This window comes from Eucyclogobius newberryi, unplaced genomic scaffold, assembly GCF_026437365.1.
Source record: "Eucyclogobius newberryi isolate DKJ021-1_F unplaced genomic scaffold, fEucNew1.0.hap1 SCAF_3, whole genome shotgun sequence".
Taxonomy (NCBI): Eukaryota; Metazoa; Chordata; class Actinopteri; order Gobiiformes; family Gobiidae; genus Eucyclogobius; species Eucyclogobius newberryi.
In genome coordinates this window covers 33,814,051-33,826,550 of record NW_027315945.1, presented here as the reverse complement: position 1 = coordinate 33,826,550, position 12,500 = coordinate 33,814,051, and the positions used below count along the sequence as shown (strand labels likewise).

General features: G+C 41.9%; 2 protein-coding genes across 3 annotated transcripts in view; one reads left to right on the top strand and one right to left on the bottom strand.

Moving 5' to 3' along the window:
* Nucleotides 1-374, bottom strand: part of rap1gapl (RAP1 GTPase activating protein-like) — a 22,085-nt gene extending 21,711 nt beyond the window's left edge. The window contains exon 1 of the mRNA XM_072460649.1: nucleotides 308-374. Within this exon, the coding sequence (XP_072316750.1) occupies nucleotides 308-372 (65 nt within the window). The 5' untranslated portion in view covers nucleotides 373-374. The remainder of the gene's footprint in view (nucleotides 1-307) is intronic.
* Nucleotides 375-2,994: 2,620 nt separating this feature from the next.
* On the top strand, nucleotides 2,995-12,463 carry casp2 (caspase 2, apoptosis-related cysteine peptidase). Of its 2 annotated transcripts, none has more exons than XM_072461213.1 (11): nucleotides 2,995-3,139; nucleotides 3,698-3,861; nucleotides 4,445-4,615; nucleotides 5,012-5,078; nucleotides 5,873-5,964; nucleotides 6,062-6,244; nucleotides 6,940-7,068; nucleotides 8,677-8,767; nucleotides 8,878-9,078; nucleotides 9,439-9,548; nucleotides 10,797-12,463. In XM_072461213.1, exons 2-11 carry the CDS (start codon nucleotides 3,712-3,714, stop codon nucleotides 10,920-10,922), a joined length of 1,320 nt encoding a protein of 439 aa, XP_072317314.1. In that variant the 5' UTR covers nucleotides 2,995-3,139; nucleotides 3,698-3,711; the 3' UTR covers nucleotides 10,923-12,463. The 2 variants fall into 2 exon arrangements, with proteins under 2 accessions (XP_072317314.1, XP_072317315.1); XM_072461214.1 differs by having other exon boundaries at nucleotides 2,996-3,139; nucleotides 8,878-9,066.
* Nucleotides 12,464-12,500: the final 37 nt, after the last annotated feature.

Here is a 12,500-nt window from a genome sequence, read left to right as displayed (position 1 = left end):
GTAATTTACACCTTTCCCACCGACAAAATAAACCTGAGTGGCATAAAACGACTCGTTATTCCTCGTGGTGCAAATCTCTCATTCCCTGTGAATAGTGACACATGGCCTGAACAGTTTAATACTATTAGAACGTACAGTATACATCATTATGACATAGGGTATATTCAGATACAGTTCAATACTATTAGAACGTACAGTATACATCATTATGACATAGGGTATATTCAGATACAGTTCAATACTATTAGAACACACAGTATACATTATGACATAGGGTATATTCAGTTGCAGTGTTGTTTCTACTCACCTCCCGTAGGCGCCGAAAGTCGAACTTCTTTTCCTGGAGAAGCCGGCGTCACTTCTCTTTTCCATGGCCGTAGTGTCACTGTTTACACTCGGCACACGGTGAAATCAGCCCCGTCTACGGCTGAGGTAATTCCCTCTGCTCCTCCTCCTCCTCCTCCTCCTCCTCCTCTGCCCCCTGCCTCTTCCTCATTTAAGCTCCTCTCCTCTGCTGTCAGTCTGCAGCGTTTTAACCCTCTGCTGGTCCAAAGCGGCGTGGCCCGTGCGGGAAAGGGCACGAGGTCAGGGCCCGGTCCACGCACGACACGCTCCGGGACACACACGGGTGGCGTGCGTAGTGTGGCGTCGGAAGCCCAAAGGAGAGACTTGAGAATGGGAAAAGAAGCAGGTGAGATATTAGTCCCAGACCTGTTACCCTTTGAGCAAGTGGGGAGCATGAATTATTGACAGGGCTCGCAGTCAGGGTGAGGAGACGGACAGCGGGGGAGGCGGAAAATGTTCTTTATCAGTGGAGAGGCTAGAAAAAGCCATTAAATCCTGCTCCAGTTTGTCTTTTGTGGTAGAAAAGCGAGCGAAAGGGTGATTTCTGTGTGGAGGTGAGCGATACTGACTGAAATGAAGGATCTCGATAACGATATTCAGGCGATGTCATGTCAAATGTGTCTTTAAACGTGTTCATTGAAGATTAATCATCAGACATGTGTAAAGAAATCAACCATAAAAGTGTAGAAATATCACCTTATTTGAAAGTCTACGGCATCACTTTTTTCTGTATTATTTTTCAATCTTTTTGTTCCATTTTTTAAAAACTAAAATCAATAAACTCGCAGTTCAAATGTTGCATATTTTCAAAACAACGTTCGTGATATTAGATCTAAATTTTCGTCTCAATCCAAGAGCTACATATACCTCTTGTATCTCTTGAATAATGTACTCGATTACAAGTACAAGTGCTGCTGCCGATATTGTACTTAAGCTAAAAAAAGTACTATTACTAGTTTATTGTAGTTGATTTGGATGACTGTGATTTACTTTAGAAGCTCTTTAAGTTGCTCTTTTATTTGTTCATATTTTCATATATATTTGTCATTTGATCATATTGTAACGTGTGATTGACTTGATTTGATTTAAATGTACAGTATATTTGGTAAAGTATATGTATTTGGTGCTCTAATTGTTTGATAGTTTTGCAAAAAAAAAAGGTTATAGTTTATTTTTTTACACAATCAATAAGAATACCGTATTTTCTGGACTATAAGTCGCAACGTTTTTCATAGTTTTGGCCGGGGTGCGACTTATACTTATATACTTATACTTATACTCCAGTGCAACTTAAATGTGATTTTATTTGTTATTTTCACACTTGCAACTACATTTCATTTCATAGGATGAGAACGAGTTGAAGTGAATGTCAAATGTGAGCGTTACAGAAGAAACATCACGATTCTTCCACCAACGACTAAACACAACCCTTGAAAATTGCCACCTTATTATTATTTAACAGAGATTTTTAAGAATAATTTGACTTTCGTAGACCATCCTTAACGTTTTACTCTTCCAGTGCGTCGGTGTGAGGTCTGATCTTTAGGGGGTACATTGCTTTAATAAAAACAAAAGAACCACTTCTCCAATAGTGCATGTAACATAAATACATATATTGTGACCTGACATTATATTTCATTTTATTCTGGACCCCTGTAAGTTATTCCAGCAGCTATATACTTCCCGGCGTCTAAATAAAACAACAAACAGACGATTATGTTGGTGTAATTGAAATTTGCTCGATCTTTAGTTTGTTGTTGCATCTATTATTGTGTTAGACATTATAAACCCTTTAAAATGCTCTGTCGTACATTCCAGAAAGGAGGCGACTGGAAGCAAACGTGAAGTAGACCCTAAAACATTTTTCTATGATTAACTGAGATCAGAGCTAAATGCAAAAGGTTTTTAAAGGATTTATAACAAAATGTAAGCGGCAAGTTTGAATTTCCAGAGAAGAAATGTCAGTTATTTTGATTTTCTATGAAATAAAATGGTAAAACAAAGTGCAAAGTGGCTATAATAAACTCTTTGTAATTAAACAATACAACTGAAAATGCGTTTAAACCAGGCTCTGATTCCGTGGTTTACATTAGCCAAAACCACCTTGCTTTTTCATATTTTGTCATTTATTCTCCATTAATATCCCATTAGGTTTCACTTCATTTTTGCCTCCAGTCAAAAATTTAGAATGTTATCAACAATCAACAAAAATCAAACAATGAAACAGTTATCGGTCAATAATAAAGACGCAGGATAACAAACTATTACATGAATTAAGCAAATGGAGCGCACTAACTTCCTTCTCTGCACAATTACTACCTAGTTTTAGGTATGATAATACATATTTTATAGGTTTTTCTAAGAACTTCTTATTACTTATCTATTACCATTAGATTCCTGCTTTGTTCGTGGAAAATACGGTCAATACGTTCCATTTAAAAAGTCCATCTTATCAACGTGTTACTTATTAAAAGCCCCATTCACAATTCAAATTCAAATTATTATTGACCTTTCAGTTTCCCCAGTCACGTTTGCGGTAGGTAGTCATCTATTGGGCTATTAAAACGTCAATCAAACAACCGCGTCGACGTGATTGGTCCAAATCCAAAAACATTGCCTTTTCACACGCCCACGCTGCGCTTGAGTCACTCCCGCGGAAGTTGTGCGTGTGTGTGTGAGAACCGCGGACGAGATGGGACTCATTTACATAAAATAAGCGACCATATTGACACCGGCGCTGCTGTTCCACGTAAAACCGTTGATTAAATCTTTTGCATACACCTGAAAACACTTGGTAAGTCGCTATTTTGAGCAACGCGAACGGGGAAATGCACAGCGCGGCGCGGAGTTAGCATGTTAGCATGTTAGCTCCGCCAATTAGCAACACAACAACGCATTTATTTACTACACGTTTGTTACGCTCAATGACGTTTCTCCGAGCGTGCGTCCGTCTAACTTATTGTCATTATAGCAACAATAAAGGCTAATTTTTACGCGTACAAACGATACTTTTGCAGCAGCGTGGTTCTTCACTGTTTTGAGTACTTTTTAATCTTTAATGTCGTATTTTGCGCAAAAATGTCAACAAAGAATAAACAGTTTCAGATATTTACGCATTCTCCATCTAGAAACCTTCATTTCAACCGTTTGTTTTGGTGAAAAATGTATTTAAAACGTCAATGTACATCAGAAATATTCACTGACAGCTCGGCTACTAAAATCATCTTTATTTGCAGCCATACTAGATACTAAATTAAATAAAGTAATGGACATTTATACATGTAAAAGTGATTTATGCCGCCGTAGTCCGAGCTCTGCGCCGTCGTGTTCATCCTCTGTGTGTTCTCTGCAGTTTGATGAACCAAAATGCTGGAATGCGGCATGTCAACGCGAGATCAAAAGGCTCTGCAGAAGTGCGCGACGGTTCTCTGCAAACAGATGGTGGTGGACGAGATGCTCCTTCAGTCTCTGCAGACGGACGGCGTGCTGACGGAGAACATGGCAGAGGGCGTCATGGTACGGTACAAACAAATAACCTTTATGTGTTTAATATTCAGTCCTTTTGAGCGTCGTCTACATTTTTTAGCTTTATAAAAATATCACTGACAGCCTTTGGGCCCTGGTGAAGAGTAAAGATACACAAGTTAAAAAATACATAAAAATAGGTTTTGTATGTTGATACTTTCCACCGCTGCTTTTGGGTCTTTTGAAATATTTGATATGTTATTACACAGTGGTGGACGAAGTACAAGTGCTGCTGCCAATTGCATTTGAGTACTTGTTTGTACTTCTTTAGATGCAAGACTAATTAAGACTAATCCTTCACCAAAACTTGTTTGATTAAACAGTGTAAGGCTGAATTAAACCACAGTCTGCATATTGTGTGTTTGTGGATTTAAAATTAGGAGAGTGGTGTGGCTTTAAATGTAACAGATAATAACAGTTACATAGCTAGAATCACTCTGCACAGTCCCATTTTGACCTGGAATAACAGCTTGTGATTCTTTATAAATAAAAAACACTGTTTTACAGATTTTCTTATACGTTTTCTTTGCCCTGTTCATTTGTATCTTTGATCTTTCCATTCTCTCCTTTTTAGGCCCAGCAAACTTCTCAGAAACGTAGCTGGCGTTTGCTGCTTCTCTTACCAAAGCGAGGACCCAAAGCTTTCAGCAGCTTCTGCTCAGCTTTAAGAGACACAGAGCAACAGCATTTATGTGACCTTCTCACACAATGTCCACAGACAGACCTGAGCGAGTCCCACAGAGAGGTCAGTCGTGAGGATATAACAAGCACCGACGCCCACTGACGCAAGCATACACAACTTATCACAACTTCTGCATTTAATCAACTTATCACAACTTATGCATTTATTCAACTTATCACAACTTTATCAAGTATTCTCTTTTGGATAAACATGAATTGTGTGCCTTTTGTGTCCCAGAAACATTAACATTCACAACATGGATACATAGTACTGTTTAGACTAATTTAGTTATATTTTTACATGTTAAACCTGGGCCTTTTTAATATATATTTTAACAAATTCCTTTAACGTAACTTGCACTGATTTTGTTTTTATCACTTTTGTCTCTCTTGACACATATGAATAGACTATTTAACTTGTGTATTTTTTCATATTGCGTGTGACTTGTGTGTTGTCCAGAGCCTGGTGCACTCTCCTCCTCTCTCCACACAAGAAGTCATTCCTGCTAAAAGACCTCGCACACTCGGTGAGTCGGAAGAACTAACACTAAACATCCTCTGTCTTTGTCCCGCGTTGTTTTCTCCTTGTTTTGTTTCCATAGTGACACCTAATATTTGACAAGCCTGATTTTTACCCCTGTCCATCCAGTTCTAGTTTATAAAATACTAAAGTCAAAATCACTGACAGCGACTATTAACCAAATTGCTTAGTCTATTGTCAGTTTGATTTAAAAGTATCAATGAAAAGTCTTTGAGGTGTTTGAGTGCAGTCGCTGTCACTGGAGCTGAGCCTGCCACGCCCTGAACGTGTGTCAAACTCATTATGCCGACAGTGCAAAGGTTTTATGATTGAATTGATCCATAAGTTATATGACTATTCGCAATTATATAATCAAGTCAAGGCTCATAATAGTGCATTCAAAAATATATATAAATATTGGACGATTCACGTAAAATGTCCCATAACTCATCCATATTAGTGTTTCTTTTTAAATGTGAATATAATAATAATAAAGTATTATTTTCTTTTACATGATTTGTGTTCTTTTGCCTGGCATCCAAATTATACCTAAAATGGCATTTAAAAAAAGTCTTAAAAATGTCATTTCACTTGACCAAATCTAGAACTACTAACTAGCACGGCCAGGAATCACTATCAAAGACCCGTTCTGAGACAGCACTAGAGCCGGGGGGTTACTATGGTTACCTGAGGCTGACACATCTTTCTATCCTTTACATCATGGCAAGTGTAGACAAGACGACACAAAGCGCATACATACCATGTCATTATGTAAATGATTGTTGTGTGTTGTTCTTGCAGAGTCCATGGAGCTCAGCCTGGACACGGACAGTCCCATCACCACTCCAGTTTACGCATGTTCTCACGACTTTTACCTCTCGCACTGCCAGCAGGTGAACTGTAGTCTCCTCTTATCCACCATCTGCACTGTTGAAGCAGCTAATCGTACTCACATTCTCCTCTTGGTTGTGCTCCTTTTGCCTTGGACAGTCTTATAAAATGAACTCGTCTCCTCGTGGTCTGGCTCTGGTCATCAGTAATGTGGCGTTTGACCCTTGCACCGCTCCAGAACTCGACCTGAGAAAAGGAGGCGAGGTGGACGACGAGGTGCTCAGGAAAGTCTTCACTGAACTGGATTACATAGTCACAGTCCAGCGAAACCTCACTGCTCAGGTAAGAGCTGCTCAGGGAGGAGCTGCTCAGGTAGGAACCGCTCAGGTAAGAGCCGCTCAGGTAAGAGCCACTCAGGGAGGAGCTGCTCAAGTAGGAGCCACCCGCTCAGATAAGAGCCGCTCAGGTAGGAGCCGCTCAGGTAGGAGCCGCTCAGGGAGGAGCCGCTCAGGGAGGAGCCGCTCAGGGAGGAGCCGCTCAGGGAGGAGCCAGACGGCACCTGTTCCCTAGTGATGGCTTTCGTCATGGCTACAATAATAACATGTTTGCTCCTGAGTAAATCCACACACTTCATTTAGTTTGATTATTGCTGTGAATAAGAGCAGAGGAAAGCAGCTGGCTGCTCACTCCTGGAGGATGTGTTTTCAGACACCTCGCTCCACCACATGATACTTTTGCAGTTCTTTGCTTTCAGCAAATCTTTCCTGAGAAATGAGTGTCTGGTGTTGCTATTCTTCATGTCATGCAAGTGTGAGACGAATAATAAGTCAAAGTTTTGACTCTGGTTCTCTGAATCCTGGACCACAGTGCTTTCACCACGGCCTCTTTAGTCTGTGTGTCAGAACACTCCATACAGTGTTCAAACACTACATGGTTTAACTACACCGATTCCCCAAAACAGAATATGATATTTGTTAATTAAATAGTTTCTGGAACCTGACTTATAGAGACTTGAACTTATGTTTTTGTGTTTCCAGGACATGAGGCTGTGCATCGAGACGTTCTCCAGGCGCCCAGAGCACAGGACGTTGGACAGTTGTGTGGTGTGTCTTCTGTCTCACGGAGTGGACGGTGCTGTGTACGGCACTGATGGAAAACAGCTGCAGGTGTGAGCCACGTGCATTAGTATGTACGGATTTAAAACATCCTGCCCTCACACACTCCGCCTTTTAACTGTCTGACATTGTTCCCTCATCCAAACATTCCTGGAGTTGTATTTAGCTTAATTCACGTTTCCTGAATTCTGTTTAGTAAGTCCTCTCCCTCTGAGCCTCAAAAAACACAAACGTTTTAGGTTTGTGTCGTCATAGGTCCCCTCTGCAGCCAGTAGATCCAGGTCAATCCAATTCAATTCTTGACGTGGGAAAAGCCTGACTGAGATAAAGTCATGTGGGCTTTTTGTAGCTCTAAAACATGAGTTACAAAAGCCTGTTCCACAAACTGCTGAAAATGGGCCTCGTTTTTATTAGAAATCAGAGCTATTTAAATGGACCATATTGCCTCAGTTATTCAGTGACCTACCTGAGTCCTGCCTTATATGGCCTTATAGTCCTGGTTCAGATTCTGTGGTCTAGTCCTGGTCCAGATTCTGTGGTCTAGTCCTGGTCCAGATTCTGTGGTCTAGTCCTGGTCCAGATTCTGTGGTCTAGTCCTGGTCCAGATTCTGTGGTCTAGTCCTGGTTCAGATTCTGTGGTCTAGTCCTAGTGCAGATTCTGTTTTCTAGTCCTGGTCCAGATTCTGTGGTCTAGTCCTAGTGCAGATTCTGTGGTCTAGTCCTAGTGGAGATTCTGTTTTCTAGTCCTAGTGCAGATTCTGTGGTCTAGTCCTAGTGCAGATTCTGTTTTCTAGTCCTAGTGCAGATTCTGTGGTCTAGTCCTAGTGCAGATTATGTGGTCTAGTCCTAGTGCAGATTCTGTGGTCTAGTCCTAGTGCAGATTCTGTTTTCTAGTCCTAGTGCAGATTCTGTGGTCTAGTCCTAGTGCAGATTCTGTGGTCTAGTCCTAGTGCAGATTCTGTTTTCTAGTCCTAGTGCAGATTCTGTGGTCTAGTCCTGGTGCAGATTCTGGGGTCTAGTCCTGGTTCAGATTATGGGGTCTAGTCCTAGTTCAGATTCTGGGGTCTAGTCCTAGTGCAGATTCTGGGGTCTAGTCCTGGTTCAGATTCTGGGGTCTAGTCCTGGTTCAGATTCTGGGATCTAGTCCTGGTCCAGATTCTGTGGTCTAGTCCTGGTCCAGATTCTGTGGTCTAGTCCTGGTCCAGATTCTGGGGTCTAGTCCTGGTCCAGATTCTGGGGTCTAGTCCTAGTGCAGATTCTGGGGTCTAGTCCTGGTCCAGATTCTGTGGTCTAGTCCTGGTTCAGATTCTGGGGTCTAGTCCTGGTCCAGATTCTGTGGTCTAGTCCTGGTTCAGATTCTGGGGTCTAGTCCTGGTCCAGATTCTGTGGTCTAGTCCTGGTCCAGATTCTGGGGTCTAGTCCTGGTCCAGATTCTGTGGTCTAGTCCTGGTCCAGATTCTGTGGTCTAGTCCTGGTCCAGATTCTGTGGTCTAGTCCTGGTCCAGATTCTGGGGTCTAGTCCTGGTTCAGATTCTGGGGTCTAGTCCTGGATATCACTTTCTGGACTGAAATAACAATAGAATACAGAAAACCCTTTGTCTCAGACTCGGATGACGCCTTCTTTCGATATTCTCACATCATGTTAATGTTTTGTTTCAGCTTGACTGGGTGTTTGGTTCCTTTGACAACGCACACTGTCCACTCCTACAGAACAAGCCAAAGATGTTTTTTATCCAGGCGTGCAGAGGAGGTACGCTCTTTTCACTCGTTCCCTTCAAGCCCAATAACTCTCATCTTCAGACAGAAAGTGAGGAGTCTGTTTCGAGTTTTCCCAAAAGTGATGAATGTGTTGTTTTGCAGAGGACATGGACTGTGGAGTGGAGCAGATCGATGGGCCTACGAGGACTTGTTCACCGAGCTGTGAACAGGTGGATGCTGGTAGAGAAGGCCAGGGCAACACTAGCCTCAGACAGAGAGCGGACCTGAGCAGGCCCCGGATCAAACTGCCCCAGCGGTCCGACATGATCTGCGGCTTCGCTTCTCTCAAAGGTCAGAACATTTGTACGTTTTCATTTTTATCTGATCATTTCCCCCTTATCACGTCCATTACAACTGTGTTCTTACATTAGCATGTCGGGGGAAAGCTAGCATTTGTTTATTTCCCTTTTGTGTCCCAGAAACATTAACATTCACAACATGGATACATAGTACTGTTTAGACTAATTTAGTTATATTTATACATGTTAAACCTGGGCCTTTTTAATATATATTTTAATGGTAATTCCCTCTGCTAATTAATGCTTCAGAACTTAAAATAATGTGACGCCAAAGTAAATGTAAATAAAAGTATAAAATATCTAGAGTATATTATATGAAAAGCCGTTTGAAGCTGACCCGTTGCCGTGTGCTGCTTTGATGAAGGCACCGCCGCGATGCGAAACACCAAGAGAGGATCGTGGTTCGTCCAGGACCTGAACACAGTGCTGCGCCTGCAGGCCAAGGACACGCACCTCGCAGACATCCTCGTCCAGGTAACACAATGACACGCACCTCGCAGACATCCTCGTCCAGGTAACACAATGACACGCACCTCGCAGACATCCTCGTCCAGGTAACACAATGACACGCACCTCGCAGACATCCTCGTCCAGGTAACACAATGACACGCACCTCGCAGACATCCTCGTCCAGGTAACACAATGACACGCACCTCGCAGACATCCTCGTCCAGGTAACACAATGACACGCACCTCGCAGACATCCTCGTCCAGGTAACACAATGACACGCACCTCGCAGACATCCTCGTCCAGGTAACACAATGACACGCACCTCGCAGACATCCTCGTCCAGGTAACACAAGGACACGCACCTCGCAGACATCCTCGTCCAGGTAACACAAGGACACGCACCTCGCAGACATCCTCGTCCAGGTAACACAAGGACACGCACCTCGCAGACATCCTCGTCCAGGTAACACAAGGACACGCACCTCGCAGACATCCTCGTCCAGGTAACACAATGACACGCACCTCGCAGACATCCTCGTCCAGGTAACACAAGGACACGCACCTCGCAGACATCCTCGTCCAGGTAACACAATGACACGCACCTCGCAGACATCCTCGTCCAGGTAACACAAGGACACGCACCTCGCAGACATCCTCGTCCAGGTAACACAAGGACACGCACCTCGCAGACATCCTCGTCCAGGTAACACAAGGACACTTAAGTCACATCGTCGAGGACAACCACCGTACATGTGTGTGTGGCTTCTATATAAACTTTATACACATTTCTACTTTGGCTTTAGACTTTATACGACAAGCGCTGCAACGAATAATCAACTAACTGACATATTGACTATAAAAAAGTAATTGTATATTTGATAGTCATAATTGCTATCCGATTAAAATGCCAAAAAAGAATAAACAATGAATCCACTATACACTATTTGTTAACTATCTAAAGCCTTCAGTCATCATTCTTCAATCTTTATTTGGTCATGTGTTTTAAGTTAAAAGTCCAATAGAAATCATTATTTGACCAGTCGACTTACTGATAAAATAAATAGCAGCTCTATATATAACTATGATAATGAATGACTCATATATTTATGTATCTTTTGTACTGATAGTTTATTATTGCTTATTGATGTGATAATGCTTTAGATGGGGCTGGGCAATATGACACATTCACTGTATCTATACCAACATTTAATTTAGAATAAACATACTTTATCCGGCTGTAACTCTGAGTTTTCTCTCTTCTTGGCGTGTAGGTAAACAGCCGCATTAAAGAGCGAGAAGGCCACGCCCCCGGCACCGCCCACCACCGCTGCAAAGAGATGTCCGAGTTCACCAGCTCGCTCTGCAAAGACCTCTTCTTTTTCCCAAAACACCTCTAACAACCAGAACTCCTCCACCACCGTCGACCACTGCCACACGCTCGCATTCCTTTTACTCTCACGCCACTTTTTCTACCGCATTATGTCTCCAAAACCATAAACTTTATAATGCTCGGACACTGGATGCGCTTAGATTTAACCAGTTTTGTGGTTTAGATCCTTTTTTTAGCCTTCACTGTTTGCTTTTATAAACTGGCGGTGTTTTAAAACTGCAATTTTTCACTCGGAAATGTATTTTTTAAGCAGATTTATTTTTCAGTCCCTTATTTTTATATATGTTTTTACTGTTTGTTTCACATATTTTACTACAACGACCAATAGGTGGCAGCAAATACACGTCGAGATAATGGCATTTCGTCGCAGGCCTGTTTTTTTTAATCGATTTTGTTCTATTTTCATACTAGTTTATTTGTGTATTTATTTACGTCCCCGCCCGCTCCGCACTCGACCGGACGTAGAGCCAGCGCTTCCACACTTTCCACGCTCGTCTTTGTCCGTTTCAGTCTCTGCTTTGGTCAAATCGACATGATCTCGACTCGTCTTTGTATCCGACGTGCTGCAGAAAAGCCTCATGTTCGTCGGCTACACTGGGAAAAGGAGCTCAGCGGTAAACGCCCACCACGAGATCACAGAAGTAGTTTTACCCTTCATTTCTGACGTAGACTTTGCATAAAATAAAATAAAAGTTTGGAAGCTTTTTTAGAGCTGATAACTTATGGAGCACCTATAGTTTATTTAAAATCTGCATCTGAAACGTTATAAATCGAGAACTTATCAAAACATTTGCATTTTAAAGGTGCCGTGCCTGATTTTTACTGAATTTGAAAAACACAACTATTGTATTTACATTTTAACTCCATCACTCATTTACTGCAGCGTAATTATGCACCGCGATGAGTTTTATGATGAGTTTATTATGCACTTTTTGCAACTGTCCTGTAAAGCTAACAAACACTAGCATGCTAATAGCGCACTTCCTGGTTCTCGGAGAATCAAATGCTCTAAAAACGAGATGCGGAACGCACTCGGCGGTCTCATTTTGACCCCAAAAACTGCTTTCACCAACAGATTTAATGAATGTTTGTAAACTTACTTCAGAACCACGGAGGGCTTCCAGTATACTATGGTGCTACTTTTGAGGTTGTCTGCAGGCGTGACCTTTGAACTGCAGCCCTCTCTTTATCTTTCATGGTGTTTCTGTCACGGGGGCGGGGCTGTACCTGGAGCTCTCTCACTGTATTACTTCCACTCTCTTCCAGTAGAATCTAAATGTGGGTTTCTACAGTGACTGTGCCAAACGTGACCTGTAATAACATGTGTTACTTTGACCACACACAGATTAATGGCATTCCTCTGTTTGTTACAGTATTGTATGCAAGAAAACTTTTTGTAAACTATTCTCATCATGTCCTCTTAAAGTAAATATGCTTTATATGGAAAAGTATAACCAGGTTACTACTAGAGACCACTTAACTCTGTCCAGTTAATAAACAGGTAAAATAAGTGTTATTGTAAATCACTGCCAAATATAATGTACAATAAACAGCCTTGGTTTAAATGAGTATGTGACCTGACATA